The sequence below is a fragment of the Oncorhynchus keta genome, chromosome 25, assembly GCF_023373465.1.
Source record: "Oncorhynchus keta strain PuntledgeMale-10-30-2019 chromosome 25, Oket_V2, whole genome shotgun sequence".
NCBI classification, from domain to species: Eukaryota; Metazoa; Chordata; class Actinopteri; order Salmoniformes; family Salmonidae; genus Oncorhynchus; species Oncorhynchus keta.
The window spans coordinates 42653676-42673406 of record NC_068445.1 but is presented as its reverse complement, the minus strand read 5'-3'; the positions used below and the strand labels follow the sequence as shown (position 1 = coordinate 42673406).

At 42.9% G+C, this 19731-nt stretch overlaps 1 protein-coding gene across 1 annotated transcript in view; it reads right to left on the bottom strand.

Annotated features, from left to right (window-relative positions):
- LOC118376983 (anthrax toxin receptor 2-like) overlaps positions 1-19731 on the bottom strand; it is a 157605-nt gene that overhangs the window by 100061 nt on the left and 37813 nt on the right. The window contains exons 9-11 of the mRNA XM_052479683.1: positions 15462-15531; positions 4066-4144; positions 1569-1664 (exon numbers count right to left, since the gene is read on the bottom strand). Coding sequence (XP_052335643.1) covers positions 1569-1664; positions 4066-4144; positions 15462-15531 — 245 coding nt within the window. The remainder of the gene's footprint in view (positions 1-1568; positions 1665-4065; positions 4145-15461; positions 15532-19731) is intronic.

Below are 19731 nucleotides of genomic sequence, written 5' to 3'. Positions count from 1 at the left end.
ATGGTGATTTGTGATGGTATTGGTGATGGTATTGGTAATGGTATTGGTGACGGTATTGGTGATGATATTGGTGACGGTATTGGTGATGATATTGGTGACGGTCATGGTGATTGGTGATGGTATTATTGGTGATTGGTGATGGTATTGGTGACGGTATATTTTCATTTGTCAGGGTTCCCATATAGAAGAGGGGGACAGAGGGGGTCTAAGGACACACCATCTGTAGGCATTGTGTATATCCTGAAAACATCATCTGGAAACGGCTTTTCTAAATGGAGAGAGGAAGATGTGGAATGGGTTGCGGGAGGAGGGGGGAGGGATTGTTATGCTGAAGACAAAGCACTGAGAATCCATGAGCTTCCATAAAAACATATTGAAACTCCTCACAAAGGAGGAAAATATGATATATGATGTACAAAAAAAAAGGTTTGGTGTGAACAAAGGCTTTGAAACAGATATTTAATATCAACCGAACAAACCATCATAACACGAAACACGAGAAGGGGAATAGAAAAATCTGCGCCAAAAAAAAACCTAAACAAGAAGAGAAGTGCTTCCTGGGAGAGGAAAGTCACACCACACTAAACAGGCTCTAATGTTTCCAGATACGGGATGTGGTAAAGATCTCAGAGTTAAATAGAACACATATCTCTATCGCTATGGTTACTACTTCCTGTTAGAGCCTCTTCCTCTGTGGTGCTGTGCAGCTCTTTGCAGGCAGTAATGAGGTAAAACGTGGGGTGAAGAAGAGTTTAACAGTGGAGCTGGCTGCCTGCCAACGCCAACCACCTCACCTCAGCTGAGCTCGTGAACAACGTGGAGATCGCGGAGCATGTTCCATTCATGACTGGCTTGGCCGTGATGGTTGAGTTTACCTGGCATCATCCCACGGGGGAGGGAGGGCTGATGCTGGGGCATGGCTATAATAATGGCTTTTGGCTAAGGGTTTGACTGGGTCGGTATATCTTTACTTACAACAGATGATATCCAGAGCCAGACAGGTTCTGTGTTTACGCTGTCATGTCTATCCTTTATTTATACAGTTCATCCTCATTGATAAGATGAACTGTTGAAACAGAGACTTAGCAGTTAAGACGGACATTAGTGTTTACAGTGATTGTTTAAGTTGCTTGCAGTAAAGTCTGCAGCTTGCTGACACAGGACGGACACATTGAGGAGTACTTTACACAATACACAAAGACAACTTCCTCTAACCACTACCTAGTGGTTAGAGCGTTGGACTAGTAACCGAAAGGTTGCAAGATCGTATCCCCCGAGCTGACAAGGTACAAATCGGTCGTTCTACCCCCCTGAACAAGGCAGTTAACCCACTGTTCCTAGGCCGTCATTGAAAATAAGAAATTTGTTCTTAACTGACTTGCCTAGTTAAATATAAATAAATAAAAATGTCTGTCTGTATGTTATAAATGTGGAAATGAACCAGAGGGCAGGAACATGTCTGTATGTTATAAATGTGGAAATGAACCAGAGGGCAGGAACATGTCTGTATGTTATAAATGTGTCAGTGTTTTGTATTATTATGTTATAGACTGCGTTGTTAAACTCACCACAGTGCAGCAGAGAGGCCAGAACCACCATGCTGCTGCTAACGCTGCCAGTAACAACAGCAACAGGAACACTATGGCTACCGCAAAGCCGTCCGACTGACACAGGGAGAGAAAAATACACGTTAGACCAGTCAGAGGTCATTCAATAGACAGATAAGACCAGTCAGAGGTCATTCAATAGACAGATAAGACCAGTCAGAGGTCATTCAATAGACAGATAAGACCAGTCAGAGGTCATTCAATAGACAGATAAGACCAGCCAGAGGTCATTCAATAGACAGATAAGACCAGTCAGAGGTCATTCAATAGACAGATAAGACCAGTCAGAGGTCATTCAATAGACAGATAAGACCAGTCAGAGGTCATTCAATAGACAGATAAGACCAGTCAGAGGTCATTCAATAGACAGATAAGACCAGCCAGAGGTCATTCAATAGACAGATAAGACCAGCCAGAGGTCATTCAATAGACAGATAAGACCAGCCAGAGGTCATTCAATAGACAGATAAGACCAGCCAGAGGTCATTCAATAGACAGATAAGACCAGCCAGAGGTCATTCAATAGACAGATAAGACCAGCCAGAGGTCATTCAATCAATAAGACAGATAAGACCACAGAGGTCCAGAGATAAGTCATTCAATAGACAGATAAGACCACCCAGAGGTCATTCAGATAAGACCAGTCAGATAAGACCAGCCAGAGAGTCATTCAATAGACAGATAAGACCAGTCAGAGGTCATTCAATAGACAGATAAGACCAGTCAGAGGTCATTCAATAGACAGATAAGACCAGCCAGATAAGACCAGCCAGGTCATTCAATAGACAGATAAGACCAGCCAGAGGTCATTCAATAGACAGATAAGACCAGACAGAGGTCATTCAATAGACAGATAAGACCAGAGAGGTCCAGACAGATAAGACCAGTCAGAGGTCATTCAATAGACAGATAAGACCAGCCAGAGGTCATTCAATAGACAGATAAGACCAGCCAGAGGTCATTCAATAGACAGATAAGACCAGCCAGAGGTCATTCAATAGACAGATAAGACCAGCCAGAGGTCATTCAATAGACAGATAAGACCAGCCAGAGGTCATTCAATAGACAGATAAGACCAGCCAGAGGTCATTCAATAGACAGATAAGACCAGCCAGAGGTCATTCAATAGACAGATAAGACCAGCCAGAGGTCATTCAATAGACACATAAGACCAGCCAGAGGTCATTCAATAGACAGATAAGACCAGCCAGAGGTCATTCAATAGACAGATAAGACCAGCCAGAGGTCATTCAATAGACAGATAAGACCAGCCAGAGGTCATTCAATAGACAGATAAGACCAGCCAGAGGTCATTCAATAGACAGATAAGACCAGCCAGAGGTCATTCAATAGACAGATAAGACCAGTCAGAGGTCATTCAATAGACAGATAAGACCAGCCAGAGGTCATTCAATAGACAGATAAGACCAGCCAGAGGTCATTCAATAGACAGATAAGACCAGCCAGAGGTCATTCAATAGACAGATAAGACCAGCCAGAGGTCATTCAATAGACAGATAAGACCAGCCAGAGGTCATTCAATAGACAGATAAGACCAGCCAGAGGTCATTCAATAGAAGACCAGATATTCAGACAGATAAGACCAGTCAGAGGTCATTCAATAGACAGATAAGACCAGCCAGAGGTCATTCAATAGACAGATAAGACCAGCCAGAGGTCATTCAATAGACAGATAAGACCAGTCAGAGGTCATTCAATAGACAGATAAGACCAGCCAGAGGTCATTCAATAGACAGATAAGACCAGCCAGAGGTCATTCAATAGACAGATAAGACCAGTCAGAGGTCATTCAATAGACAGATAAGACCAGTCAGAGGTCATTCAATAGACAGATAAGACCAGCCAGAGGTCATTCAATAGACAGATAAGACCAGCCAGAGGTCATTCAATAGACAGATAAGACCAGCCAGAGGTCATTCAATAGACAGATAAGACCAGCCAGAGGTCATTCAATAGACAGATAAGACCAGTCAGAGGTCATTCAATAGACAGATAAGACCAGCCAGAGGTCATTCAATAGACAGATAAGACCAGCCAGAGGTCATTCAATAGACAGATAAGACCAGCCAGAGGTCATTCAATAGACAGATAAGAAGACCACCCAGAGGTCATTCAATAGACAGATAAGACCAGTCAGAGGTCATTCAATAGACAGATAAGACCAGCCAGAGGTCATTCAATAGACAGATAAGACCAGCCAGAGGTCATTCAATAGACAGATAAGACCAGCCAGAGGTCATTCAATAGAAAGATAAGACCAGCCAGAGGTCATTCAATAGACAGATAAGACCAGCCAGAGGTATGCACATAGGACATAGGTCCCGTGTGGCTTCAGTTTGTAAAGTATGGCTATTCGCCCTAAGCACAAGTTGTAGATGAATATAGACTGTATTACTTAACCCTTTTATTAACAGATATTGGACAATGTAAAACTCACACATGTGGTGGCGTAGATGGTGAAGGCACTAAGGATGAAGGACTTTCCATGGTTCAGACTTATGAGGACGTCCATGGACCTAGAAAGACGAGCACAACACACACTGTTTAACACCACAATAGCCCTGAATAGGGGGTGGAGGTTGGGGGGTATGTGTATGACTTATTTTTCACGAGGGGAACGAGTTCGAAAATGGCGCAATTAAAACCCCTAATGATGAACGGCAGAGCTATTTCCGTATGTCCATTATGCCAGATCCAATTACCATGCCTTTAAGCAGGAAACGGAACGACTGAAATCCCCCCCCACCCACCACCACCACCCCCACCCACCCCCAAAATGAAGAAATATGTAAAACACTGTCTATTGTCTGGTCTGATTGTTCGCCTGGCTGTGTGTGTGGGGGATGAAGGTATGTGTGTGTTCTCTCTGTGCAGTTGGTTTAGCCCTGGGCTCTGCCTTGGGCCTTCTATTCTCCTGCGGCTCCAACAGATGAGCTGCCGTCTGACTCTCTGTCCTACTGTCCTCTAGTATGGTACTGGAATTTAAATCGCCTGAATCCCCCCCCATGTTCAATCTTTATATCGCCTTTCCTATTTCCACACTCAATACTTAAATGATGTGTCCTTTATTTTCTTCTTCATTTTTTTTAAACACTACGCCTCATGTTTTTGTTCCTGTCCACTTGGCTTTGACTGGTATTGTGGATCACATCTAGGAGGGGCCGTGTCTGTGACTTGGCTTTGACTGGTATTGTGGATCACATCTAGGAGGGGCCGTGTCTGTGACTTGGGCTCTGTGCTTTAGAAGAAATAGAGGAAGAAGACAAAGACAAGGTCCGCTCTCTTAGAATTACGGTTGGAAAAAAATAATATGATTTGAGCCATGGACATTCTGTTTTTCTGCTACTGACTATTAGAGATTTTACACTGAGTGGACAAAAAATTAGGAACATTTGCTCTTTCCGTGACATAGACTGTCCAGGTGAATCCAGATGAAAGCTACGATCCCTTACTGATGTCACTTGTTAAATCCACTTCACTTCAGTGTAGATGAAGGGGAAGAGACGGGTTAAAGAAGGAACTTTATACCTTGAGACAATTGAGACATGGATTGTGTATGTGTGTCATTCAGATGGTGAATGGGCAAGACAAAAGATCGAAGTGCCTTTGATCGAGGTATGGTAGTAGGTGCCAGGTGCACCGGTAAGTGTCAAGAACTGCAATGATGCTGAGTTTTTAACGCTCAACAGTTTCCCGTGTGGATCCAGAACGGTCCACCACCCAAAAGACATTTAGTCACCTCGACACAACTGTGGGAAACATTGAAGTCAATAACTCGTTTAACAACGTTTAGAGTCCATGCCTCGACAAATTGAGGCTGTTTCGAGGGCAAAAGGGGGTGCAACGCAATATTAGAAAGGTGTTCCTAATGTTTTGTGCACTCGGTGTCTATGCACCAACAACTTAATTATATCACAATCAACAGCCTGATCAACTCTATGTGAAGGAGATGAGTAGTGCTGCATGAGACAAATGGTGACTGGTTCTCTGATCCACACCCTCTACCTTTTTATTTAAGGTCTCTGTGACCAACAGACTCATATCTGTATTCCCAGTCATGTGAAATCCATAGATTAGGGCCTAATTTATTTATTTCAAATTGACTTCCTCATATGAATTGTAACTCAGTAAAAAAAAAAAATGTTTTAAATGAAATTGCTGCATGCTGCGTTAATGTCCTTTTTTCTGTGGAGTTGGTGAGAGTTATTGTTGTTGCTCAGTACTGTTGCACAAACAGGACAGAAAATGTGTTCCTCTAAACATAGATGTAAAGTCAATTTCAACATTCATTTTTTTTTTTGAGTAACGCAAAAACAAACATCGTGATTGTGTGAACATACTTGTTTTTGTGAGGACATCATCACTCAGTGAAATAGTTTTATATTGAAATAAAAACAATATTTTGATTAGTTTCACGAGCACCATCTTTTTTTAACACTTCTTTCTCCAAAAAGCGATCGTCCTTTATTTATACATACAATATACTGTAGATATATTTATACATACAATATACTGTAGATATATTTATACATACAATATACTGTAGATATATGTATACATACGATAGGTGTATAGGTCAGGTCCAGGTCATTTACAAGTCCATGCTAGGTAAAGCTCCGCCTTATCTCAGTTCACTGGTCACGATGGCAACACCCATCCGTAGCACGCGCTCCAGCAGGTGTATCTCACTGATCATCCCTAAAGCCAACACCTCATTTGGCCGCCTTTCGTTCCAGTACTCTGCTGCCTGTGACTGGAACGAATTGCAAAAATCGCTGAAGTTGGAGACTTTTATCTCCCTCACCAACTTCAAACATCAGCTATCCGAGCAGCTAACCGATCGCTGCAGCTGTACATAGTCTATAGGTAAATAGCTCACCCTTTTTCACCTACCTCATTCCCATACTGTTTTTATACTGTTTTTATTTATGTACTTTTCTGCTCTTTTGCACACCAATATCTCTACCTGTACATGCCCATCTGATCATTTATCACTCCAGTGTTAATCTGCAAAATTGTATTATTCGCCTACCTCCTCATGCCTTTTGCACACATTGTATATAGACTGCCCATTTTTTTCTACTGTGTTATTGACTTGCTAATTGTTTACTCCATGTGTAACTCTGTGTTGTCTGTTCACACTGCTATGCTTTATCTTGGCCAGGTCGCAGTTGCAAATGAGAACTTGTTCTCAACTAGCCTACCTGGTTAAATAAAGGTGAAATAAAATAAAAAATAAATAAATAAATATACTGTAGATATATTTATACATACAATATACTGTAGATATATTTATACACACAATATACTGTAGCTATATTTATACATACAATATATTGTACATTTATTGTATACATACAATATACTGTAGATTTAATTCATACATACTGTAGATATAATTTATACATACAATATACTGTAGATTTAATTCATACATACAATATACTGTAGATATAATTTATACATATAATATACTGTAGATATAATTTATACATACAATATACTGTAGATATAATAAGGTGAATGCACCAATTTGTAAGTCGCTCTGGATAAGAGCGTCTGCTAAATGACTTAAATATACTGTAGATATATTGTATACATACAATATACTGTAGATATTTTTTTATATATTTTTTTATTTATTTTACCTTTATTTTAGGCAAGTCAGTTAAGAACAAATTCTTATTTTCAATGACGGCCTAGGAACAGTGGGTTAACTGCCTGTTCAGGGGCAGAACGACAAATTTGTACCTTGTCAGCTTGGGGATTTGAACTTGCAACCTTTCGGTTACTAGTACAACACTCTAACCACTAGGCTACCCTGCCGCCCATACACTGTAGATTTATTGTATACATACAATATACTGTAGATTTAATTCATACATACAATACTGTAGATATAATTTATACATACGATATACTGTAGATTTAATTTATACATACAATATACTGTAGATTTAATTTATACATACAATATACAGTAGATTTTATTTAACCAGGAGAAATATTCCATTTGCTTGACCAGGCCAAGATGATTGCAAACAAACACACGTTACATTGCAGACATTTGAATGTAAACTTAAACATGTGTTTGGCCTAACGTTTGATCACCCAATCTTGAGGTTCGTTCCGTACCACAATCCTTCTCTTCAGAGTTCAAAGAGTTTCCTCTATTCTGTCAGGATCTCTGCCACGCGTCCTTCAGAGACGCGACGTTCCCTCTCTTCAGAGTTCAAAGAGTTTCCTGTATTCTGTCAGGATCTCTGCCACGCGTCCTTCAGAGACGCGACGTTTCCACAACTCTTAGTGACAGCCGTCCTCCGCAATATGTTCAACCCTGAATAATTCACCCCTCCTCAATTTTCCCGTCTTTAAGGAAAAGTTGGAAAGCAATTACTGACACCGGTGATCGTCCAGCTGTATCATATCACTAGCGCTTAGCGTCACGCAGGACGACGAAGCGCACCGACAGAAGCCACTAGACACAGAGACCACTAGAGTGGGAGGGAAAGAGAAGTTTCCACATCGCACCTCAGAGAGCTCCAATGACCAGACCTGGGATCTCAGAGAGCTCCAATGACCAGACCTGGGATCTCAGAGAGCTCCAATGACCAGACCTGGGATCTCAGAGAGCTCCAATGACCAGACCTGGGATCTCAGAGAGCTCCAATGACCAGACCTGGGATCTCAGAGAGCTCCAATGACCAGACCTGGGATCAAATACTATATGAAATCTTTTCAATATTCTTGAGCATTTGCTCTATTCTGCCTGGAGTGCCGGATCTACGGAATTTATAGTCTTGGGACTGTTCTATTGATCCAGTCAGCCAGGCAAGACTAGATCAAAGTATTTGGAATGATTTCAAATAGTAGTTGAACCCAGGTTTGTCCATAACCCAGTTTAGAGATCTCCAGTGATACAAACAGAGGAGAGGTCTGCGTCGTCTGCCTTGATGTCCCTGGGAACATGTGTCAGTCTTTACAGGGTTTTAGAGTGATGCCCATTGTACCTCTGGCATGACATTTCCCCCTCTCGTCTCCCATCTCATTCAGACATAACCCCAGCTCAACCTAACAGCTGGGGGCCCTGCCTTCAACTGTCATTCACAGGGTTTTACAGCATCACCAGTTATAAGAAGAGACAGAGCGACAGAAGGATGTGTCCATGTATAATTTACCTGGTCTGTTTTGTATTTTGTGGAACAGGGTGCTGCTGACCACACCCACAAACTAAGGTCACGTTATTTCTCCTCTTCAACATGAGTGTCCTCTGAACTATTACACCTGCTAAATGTTTAGATCGCTACTCATAATATTGCTGTGCATATTAATCGATACATAAACTCCATTTTTTTGTTGTTGTTGTATCACTAAAAGGTATTGAATCATACGTCCACCGTCAGTTATTTCCATTGGGATCCTATTCTTTACCTCCAGGGCACCAGGGCTCAACTAGAGTCTTTACATTGGACCAAGAAACCTGACCTTAACGCTACAGGAAGACAGATTCCCCCCAACGCTGCACCAAGAGACGCTCTGCTTTTCAACGACCCAGAGATGTTTATGGCTATGACGTCAAAAATGGCACCAATTGGACAACTGACACGGTCGGCGCCCTCCGCCCTGTTTCCATTATTTCATGAGGCCATTAGCTCGAGCTGTGCTGTCCTGTTTCCAGGTGTATTCATGTCAGGTGTCAGCTTGGTGTCTGCATTCAGGTGTCAGCTGTGCTGTCCTGTCTGTTGCCAGGTGTCAACCAGGTGTCAGCCAGGTGTCAACCAGGTGTCAGCCAGGTGTCAGCCAGGTGTCAGCCAGGTGTCAACCAGGTGTCAACCAGGTGTCAGCCAGGTGTCAGCCAGGTGTCAACCAGGTGTCAGCCAGGTGTCAGCCAGGTGTCAGCCAGGTGTCAGCCAGGTGTCAACCAGGTGTCAACCAGGTGTCAGCCAGGTGACAGCCAGGTGTCAACCAGGTGTCAACCAGGTGTCAACCAGGTGTCAACCAGGTGTCAGCCAGGTGTCAGCCAGGTGTCAGCCAGACCCTTAAGTTCTCTTTCACCCTCCGCCGTTGTTGTGTGAGGTGAGACACAGCAGACCAAGAGCTCCACCACTCAACCTTGTTATCATCAACACACTGGGGGGGGTGGGGTTAAGGGATAGGAGGACACGGGACGGGGGCCCTACCTAATGGAGCGATATGGTGGAGAGGGGAAGGGGGAGAGGTTTAGGGCCACCAACAGATGCCTGTGTTCAAGGACTGAACCATGACACAGCTGTCACCACAGAGAAGACCAGTGCCACCACCAATTGACTGAACGTGTATGGTATATGGAACGTGTATTGTATAGTGAAAGTGTATTGTATTTCTAATGTCTAATGTATATTGAATGTGTATAGCATATTGAAAGTGTATTGTATTTCTAATGTGTATTGTATATGGAAAGTGTATTGTATTTCTAAAGTGTATTGTATACGGAACGTGTATTTTATATGGAACGTGTATTGTATTTCTAAAGTGTATTGTATACGGAACGTGTATTGTATACGGAACGTGTATTGTATACGGAACGTGTATTGTATACGGAACGTGTATTGTATACGGAACGTGTATTGTATATGATGCTTGAATGGACATTTGTGTTCTACGTTTGCTAATGCTCTATTTATTTTATTATTGCTCTTATTATACGTGACCATATAATGTTATTATATGACCATATCTATAGACCATATCTATAGACCATATCTATACTATAGACCATATCTATAGACCATATCTATAGACCATATCTATAGGCCATATCTATACTATAGACCATATCTATAGACCATATCTATAGACCATATCTATACTATAGACCATATCTATACTATAGACCATATCTACACTATAGACCATATCTATAGGCCATATCTATAGACCATATCTATACTATAGACCATATCTATACTATAGACCATATCTATAGACCATATCTATAGACCATATCTATAGACCATATCTATAGGCCATATCTATACTATAGACCATATCTATAGACCATATCTATAGACCATATCTATACTATAGACCATATCTATAGACCATATCTATACTATAGACCATATCTATACTATAGACCATATATATAGACCATATCTATAGGCCATATCTATAGACCATATATATAGACCATATCTATACTATAGACCATATCTATAGACCATATCTATAGACCATATCTATAGACCATATCTATACTATAGACCATATCTATAGACCATATCTATACTATAGACCATATCTATAGACCATATCTATAGACCATATCTATACTATAGACCATATCTATAGACCATATCTATAGACCAAATCTATAGACCATATCTATACTATAGACCATATCTATACTATAGACCATATCTATACTATAGACCATATCTATACTATAGACCATATCTATAGGCCATATCTATAGACCATATCTATACTATAGACCATATCTATAGGCCATATCTATAGACCATATCTATACTATAGACCATATCTATACTATAGACCACATCTATAGACCATATCTATAGACCATATCTATAGGCCATATCTATACTATAGACCATATCTATAGACCATATCTATAGGCCATATCTATACTATAGACCATATCTATAGGCCATATCTATACTATAGACCATATCTATAGACCATATATATAGACCATCTCTATAGACCATATCTATAGACCATATCTATACTATAGACCATATATATAGACCATATCTATAGGCCATATCTATAGACCATATCTATAGACCATATCTATACTATAGACCATATATATAGACCATATCTATACTATAGACCATATATAGACCATATCTATAGGCCATATCTATACTATAGACCATATCTATAGACCATATCTATAGACCATATCTATACTATAGACCATATCTATAGGCCATATCTATAGACCATATCTATAGGCCATATCTATACTATAGACCATATCTATAGACCATATCTATAGGCCATATCTATAGACCATATCTATAGGCCATATCTATACTATAGACCATATCTATAGACCATATCTATAGACCATATCTATAGGCCATATCTATAGACCATATCTATACTATAGACCATATCTATAGGCCATATCTATACTATAGACCATATCTATAGACCATATCTATAGACCATATCTATAGACCATATCTATAGGCCATATCTATAGACCATATCTATAGACCATATCTATAGACCATATCTATAGGCCATATCTATAGACCATATCTATACTATAGACCATATCTATAGGCCATATCTATAGACCATATCTATAGACCATATCTATAGACCATATCTATAGACCATATCTATACTATAGACCATATCTATAGACCATATCTATAGACCATATCTATAGGCCATATCTATACTATAGACCATATCTATAGACCATATCTATAGGCCATATCTATAGACCATATCTATACTATAGACCATATCTATAGACCATATCTATAGGCCATATCTATAGACCATATCTATAGACCATATCTATAGGCCATATCTATACTATAGACCATATCTATAGGCCATATCTATAGACCATATCTATAGACCATATCTATACTATAGACCATATCTATAGACCATATCTATACTATAGACCATATCTATAGACCATATCTATAGGCCATATCTATAGGCCATATCTATAGACCATATCTATAGACCATATCTATACTATAGACCATATCTATAGACCATATCTATACTATAGACCATATCTATACTATAGACCATATCTATAGGCCATATCTATACTATAGACCATATCTATAGACCATATCTATACTATAGACCATATCTATAGACCATATCTATAGACCATATCTATAAACCATATCTATAGACCATATCTATACTATAGACCATATATATAGACCATATCTATAGACCATATCTATAGACCATATCTATAGACCATATCTATAGGCCATATCTATACTATAGACCATATCTATAGACCATATCTATACTATAGACCATATCTATAGACCATATCTATAGACCATATCTATACTATAGACCATATATATAGACCATATCTATAGACCATATCTATACTATAGACCATATCTATAGACCATATCTATACTATAGACCATATCTATACTATAGACCATATCTATAGACCATATCTATAGACCATATCTATACTATAGACCATATCTATAGACCATATCTATAGACCATATCTATACTATAGACCATATCTATAGACCATATCTATAGACCATATCTATACTATAGACCATATCTATAGACCATATCTATACTATAGACCATATCTATAGACCATATCTATACTATAGACCATATCTATAGACCATATCTATACTATAGACCATATCTATAGACCATATCTATAGACCATATCTATACTATAGACCATATCTATAGACCAAATCTGAACTCTGTACCTACTAACTACCAACCAGGCACACATACAATAGTCGCCTATAAGGACAACATGCCTTAAACTAAACCACATGTTATAGACCAAACCACCAAACCACATGTTATAGACCAAACCACCAAACCACATGTTATAGACTAAACCACATGTTATAGACTAAACCACGTGTTTTATAGACCAAACCTCGTTTTATAGACCAAACCACATGTTATAGACTAAACCACATGTTATAGACTAAACCACATGTTATAGACTAAACCACATGTTATAGACCAAACCACATGTTATAGACTAAACCACATGTTATAGACCAAACCACTAAACCACATGATATAGACTAAACCACATGTTATAGACTAAACCACTAAACCACGTGATATAGACTAAACCACATGTTATAGACTAAACCACATGTTATAGACTAAACCATATGTTATAGACCAAACCACATGTTATAGACCAAACCACATGTTATAGACTAAACCACATGTTATAGACTAAACCACATGTTATAGACTAAACCACATGTTAGACTAAACCACATGTTATAGACTAAACCACATGATATAGACTAAACCACATGTTATAGACTAAACCACATGATATAGACTAAACCACATGTTATAGACTAAACCACATGTTATAGACTAAACCACATGATATAGACCAAACCACATGTTATAGACTAAACCACATGTTATAGACTAAACCACATGTTATAGACTAAACCACATGTTATAGACTAAACCACATGTTATAGACTAAACCACATGTTGTAGACTAAACCACATGTTATAGACTAAACCACATGTTATAGACTAAACCACATGTTGTAGACTAAACCACGTGTTTTATAGACCAAACCAGAGAACACAAAGCACCACAAAAAGCTCAATATTCTTGGCCAATATAATCCATCTTCAACGTTATACAGGCTTTTTCCTCTGCTAGCCGTCCATGCTAACCAACCAATCCCCCAGCATCACCGGCGACGGAGTCAGCAGAGAGGCAGACAGATGGACGGAGTCGGAGACAGAACTTTCAGACGTTGCATGATTCCATGATGCAGGTGGTCAGGGGGGGCAGGGATGGGCAGGAAAGGGGATTGTCACGGTAGCACGGTGAATTATTTAAATGAAGAGAGCGTGGAGAAGGGAATCGCTGCATCTGTCACACAACCCTTTAAAAGCCCCAGAACAGATGTGTTTACCCACTACCCTGGCCCGCCCCAGCCCCGTTGTACCGGGCCTAACAGCTCACCAAGGCCATGCCAAGAGTTAATTAAGCAAGACTCTTCAGTTTACAGGAGCAGGAGGAGTTCAGGTTCCGTCAGGGCATGTTTTCACAAAGAGTCTCACAGAATGATCAAGGATCAGGTTCTTCCCTCCTAGTCATCATGATCTAAAAGGCAAAACTGATCAGAGATTTAGCTCTCCTTCCCTAAGCCTCTGTGAATACAGGCCCTGACCCAGTTTTTAATTTTACCTTTATTTAACTAGGCAAGTCAGTTAAGAACAAATTCTTATTTTCAATGACGGCCTAGGAACAGTGGGTTAACTGCCTGTTCAGGGGCAGAACGACAGATTTGTACCTTGTCAGCTCGGGGGTTTGAACTTGCAACCTTCCGGTTACTAGTCCAACGCTCTAACCACTAGGCTACCCTACCGCCCCAGTGTGCTCTATACTGAAGGAGAAATAGGGTCAATTCTACATTGAAAATATTAATACCAAAGGACAATTGTAAAAAAAAAATCATGTTATCAGCAGCAGTTTTGGATGTTTTGGACACTTGAGTGGATTACATGAGATGATGTTACTGTCGGATTGTGAGTAGATCAACTTGCTATACATTTAAAAACCTCATGGAACGTTTCTGATCTTGATATGTTCTGGACCACATTTCCCTGCAATACAATCATACTATTTTAGAGTCAAAGAGAGGACATAAGTAGAAGATGTTGTTGTGTTTGAGGATTACTAAAACCGTGAGGGAAGAATAATCTCTACATACTCTATTTCAGTTCTTGAGCTCTGCAGTGCCTTTCTGTTTTATTGGTCAGACCATAAGTTAAATACACGTCTGAAGTGCTTTCAAATTGTGGAAAGTATGTGAGGGCTGGCTTGATTTAACGACATAGATACACCGGTACGGTTTTGAAATGTCAGTGAGGATGTGTTCACGCACGCACGCACGCACACACACACACAGACACAGACACACACACACACACACACACACACACACACACACACAGACACACACACACACACACACACACACACACACACACACACACACACACACACACACACACACACACACACACACACGTCTTAATGAAACCACCTTCTCATTGGCTACTTACTGTCCGACTGCATAGAGCATTGGTGCAGGACACAGGAGATAATCATTCCGCACAACACTTGGCTTCTGATCTGGAAAATAAAGACAAGAATGACTTCCCTGCACACACACTTCCCTACCACACTCAGGCTCACACACACACACACACACACACACACACACACACACACACACACACACACACACACACACACACACACACACACACACACACACACACACACACACACACACACACACACACAATTGACTTGCAAAATATACAGTAGTGTAGTCAAGACATTTGTCACGAGGAAAAATGGGACAAGATGGAAAGAGGAGAGGGGAAGAGTGGGGGAGAGAGGGGGAGAGAGTGGTGGAAAGAGGGAGAGAGAGGGGGAGAGAGGGGTGAGACTGGGAGAGAGTGGTGGAAAGAGGGAGAGAGAGGGGGAGAGAGTGGTGGAACGAGGGAGAGCGAGGAGGAGAGAGGGGTGGAAAGAGGGAGAGAGAGGGGGAGAGAGGGGTGAGACTGGGAGAGAGTGGTGGAAAGAGGGAGAGAGAGGGAGAGAGACTGGGGAGAGAGGGGAGAGACTGGGGGAGAGGGGAGAGACTGGGGAGAGACGGGAGAGACTGGGGGAGAGGGAGAGACTGGGGGAGAGGGGAGAGAGTGGGAGAGACAGGGAGAGGGGAGAAACGGGGAGAGGGGAGAGACTGGGAGAGACGGGGAGAGACGGGGAGAGACGGGGAGAGAGTGGGAGAGAGAGGGAGAAAGGGGTAGAGTGGGAGAGAGGGAGAGAGACTGGGGGAGAGAGGGGAGAGACTGGGGGAGAGAGGTGAGAGACTGGGGGAGACGGGGAGAGGGGAGAGACGGGGAGAGACGGGGAGAGACGGGGAGAGAGTGGGAGAGAGAGGGAGAAAGGGGTAGAGTGGGAGAGAGGGAGAGGGGGAAAGGGGTAGAGTGGGAGAGGGGTAGAGTGGGAGAGAGGGAAAGGGGTAGAGTGGGAGAGAGAGGGAGAAAGGGGTAGAGTGGGAGAGAGGAGAGGGGGAAAGGGGTAGAGTGGGAGAGGGGTAGTGGGAGAGAGGAAAGGGGTAGAGTGGGAGAGAGGGGAAAGGGGGGGAGAGTGGTGGACGAGGGAGAGAGAGGAGGAGAGAGGGGTGGAAAGAGGGAGAGAGAGGGGGAGAGAGGGAGAGAGACTGGGGAGAGAGGTGAGAGACTGGGGGAGAGGGGAGAGACGGGGAGAGGGGAGAGACCTCCTAGGGAGAGAGTGGGAGAGAGAGGAGAAAGGGGCTAGAGTGGGAGAGAGAGGGAGAAAGGGGTAGAGTGGGAGAGAGGGAGGGGGAAAGGGGTAGAGTGGGAGAGAGGAAAGGGGTAGAGTGGGGGGAGAGGGGAAAAGGGGTAGAGTGGGGAGAGGGGGAAAGGGGTAGAGTGGGAGAGAGGGGAGAGGGGTAGAGTGGGGAAAGGGGTAGAGGGCCCCAGAGGGTGGAAAGGGGTAGAGGGGTAGAGTGGGGAAAGGGGTAGAGGGGTAGAGTGGGGAAAGGGGTAGAGGGGTAGAGTGGGGAAAGGGGTAGAGGGGTAGAGTGGGGAAAGGGGTAGAGGGGTAGAGGGGAAAGGGGTAGAGTGGGAGAGTGGGGAAAGGGGTAGAGGGGTAGAGGGGGGAAAGGGGTAGAGGGGTAGAGTGGGGAAAGGGGTAGAGGGGTAGAGTGGGGAAAGGGGTAGAGGGGTAGAGTGGGGAAAGGGGTAGAGGGGGAGAGGGGGAAAGGGGTAGAGTGGGAGAGTGGGGAAAGGGGTAGAGGGGTGGAGGGGGAAAGGGGTAGAGTGGGGAAAGGGGTAGAGTGGGGAAAGGGGTAGAGGGGTAGAGTGGGGAAAGGGGTAGAGGGGGAAAGGGGTAGAGGGGTAGAGTGGGGAAAGGGGTAGAGGGGTAGAGTGGGGAAAGGGGTAGAGGGGGAAAAGGGGTAGAGTGGGGAAAGGGGTAGAGGGGTAGAGTGGGGAAAGGGGTAGAGGGGGAAAGGTGTAGAGGGGAAAGGGGTAGAAGGGGTAAAGGGGTAGAAGGGGGAAAGGGGTAGAGTGGGGAAAGGGGTAGAGGAGTAGAGGGGAAAGGGGTAGAGGGGGGGGGAAAGGGGTAGAAGGGGTAAAGGGGTAGAAGGGGGAAAGGGGTAGAGTGGGGAAAGGGGACAGAGGAAAGAGGGGGGGAAAGGGGTAGAGGGGGAAAGGGGTAGAGGAGTAGAGGGGGAAAGGGGGAGAAGGGGGAAAGGGGTAGAAGGGGAAAGGGGTAGAAGGGGGAAAGGGGTAGAAGGGGAAAGGGGTAGAGGAGTAGAGGGGGGAAAGGGGTAGAGGGGGGAAAGGGGTAGAAGGGGTAAAGGGGTAGAAGGGGGGAAAGGGGTAGAGGGGGGAAAGGGGTAGAGGAGTAGAGGGGGGAAAGGGGTAGAAGGGGTAAAGGGGTAGAAGGGGGAAAGGGGTAGAGTGGGGAAAGGGGTAGAGGAGTAGAGGGGGAAAGGGGTAGAAGGGGAAAGGGGTAGAAGGGGGAGAAAGGGGTAGAAGGGGAAAGGGGTAGAGGAGTAGAGGGGAAAGGGGTAGAGGGGGAAAGGGTAGAAGGGGTAAAGGGGTAGAAGGGGGAAAGGGGTAGAGTGGGGAAAGGGGTAGAGGAGTAGAGGGGGGAAAGGGGTAGAAGGGGTAAAGGGGTAGAAGGGGGGAAAGGGGTAGAGTGGGGAAAGGGGTAGAGGAGTAGAGGGGGGAAAGGGGTAGAGGGGGGAAAGGGGTAGAAGGGGTAAAGGGGTAGAAGGGGGGAAAGGGGTAGAGTGGGGAAAGGGGTAGAGGAGTAGAGGGGGGAAAGGGGTAGAGGGGGGAAAGGGGGAAAGAGGGGTAGAGGGGGAAAGGGGTAGAAGGGGGAAAGGGGTAGAAGGGGGAAGAAGGTGGAAAGGGGTAGAGGAGTAGAGGGGGGAAAGGGGTAGAGGGGTAGAGTGGGATTTAATAATTGGTTGACTCTCCTTTGGCAGCAATAACCTCAACCAAACGTTTTCTGTAGTTGCGGATCAGACCTGCACAACGGTCAGGAGGAATTTGGTCCATTCCTTTTTACAAAACTGTTTCAGTTCAGCAATAATCTTGGGAGGTCTGGTGTTAACTGCTCTCTTGAGGTCATGCCACAGCATCTCAATCGGGTTGAGGTCAGGACTCTGACTGAGCCAATTAAAGCTATTCTGTTGTTGATTACTTCTGTGTTTTGGGTCGTTGTCCTGTTGCATCACCCAACTTCTGTTGAGCTTTAATTGGCGGACAGATAGTCTAACATTCTCCTGTAAAATGTCTTGATAAACTTGGGAATTAATTTTTCCGTCGATGATAGCAAGCTGTCCAGGCCCTGAGGCAGCAAAGCAGCCCCAAACCATGATGCTCCCTCCACCAGACTTTACAGTTGGGATGAGGTTTTGATGTTGGTGTACTGTGCCTTTTTTTCTCCACACATAGTGTTGTGTGTTCCTTGCAAACAACTCAACTGAAGTTTCATCTGTCCACAGAATATTTTGCCAGTAGCGCTGTGGAACATCCAGGTGCACTTACGCAAACTTCAGATGTGCAGAAATGTTTTTTTTTGGGACAGCAGTGGCTTCTTCTGTGGTGTCCTCCCATTAACACCTTTCTTGTTCAGTGTTTTACGTATCGTAGACTCGTCAGCAGAGATGTTAGCATGTTCCAGAGATTTCTGTTAGTCTTCAGTTGACACTCTAGGATTCTTCTTAACCTCATTGAACCTCATTCTGCGCTGTGCTCTGAGAGAAGCAACAGTGCTCCATTTATAGACAAGTTGTCTTAAGCCTTGTGTCAATCCTTTTAGAGATACTTTTGTAACCCTTTCCAGCTTTATGCAGGTCAACAATTCTTCATCTTAGGTCTTCTGACATCTCTTTTGTTCGAGGCATGGTTCACATCAGGCAATGCTTCATGTTTTTTTATAGGGCAAGGCAGCTCTAGCTAACTATCTCCAATCTCGTCTCATTGATTGGACTCCTGGTTAGCTGACTCCTGACTCCAATTAGCTTTTGGAGAAGTCATTATCCTATAGGGGTTCACATACCTTTTCCAACCTACACTGTGAAATGTTTAAATGATGTATTCAATAGAGACAAGAAAAAATACAATAATTTGTGTGTTATTAGTGTATTAAGCAGACTGTGTTTGTCTATTGTTATGATAAAGATCAGAACAAATTTGATAACTAATTTATGCAGAAATCCAGGTAATTCCAAACGGTTCACATACTTTTTCTTGCCACTGTATATTGCTTGACAGAACA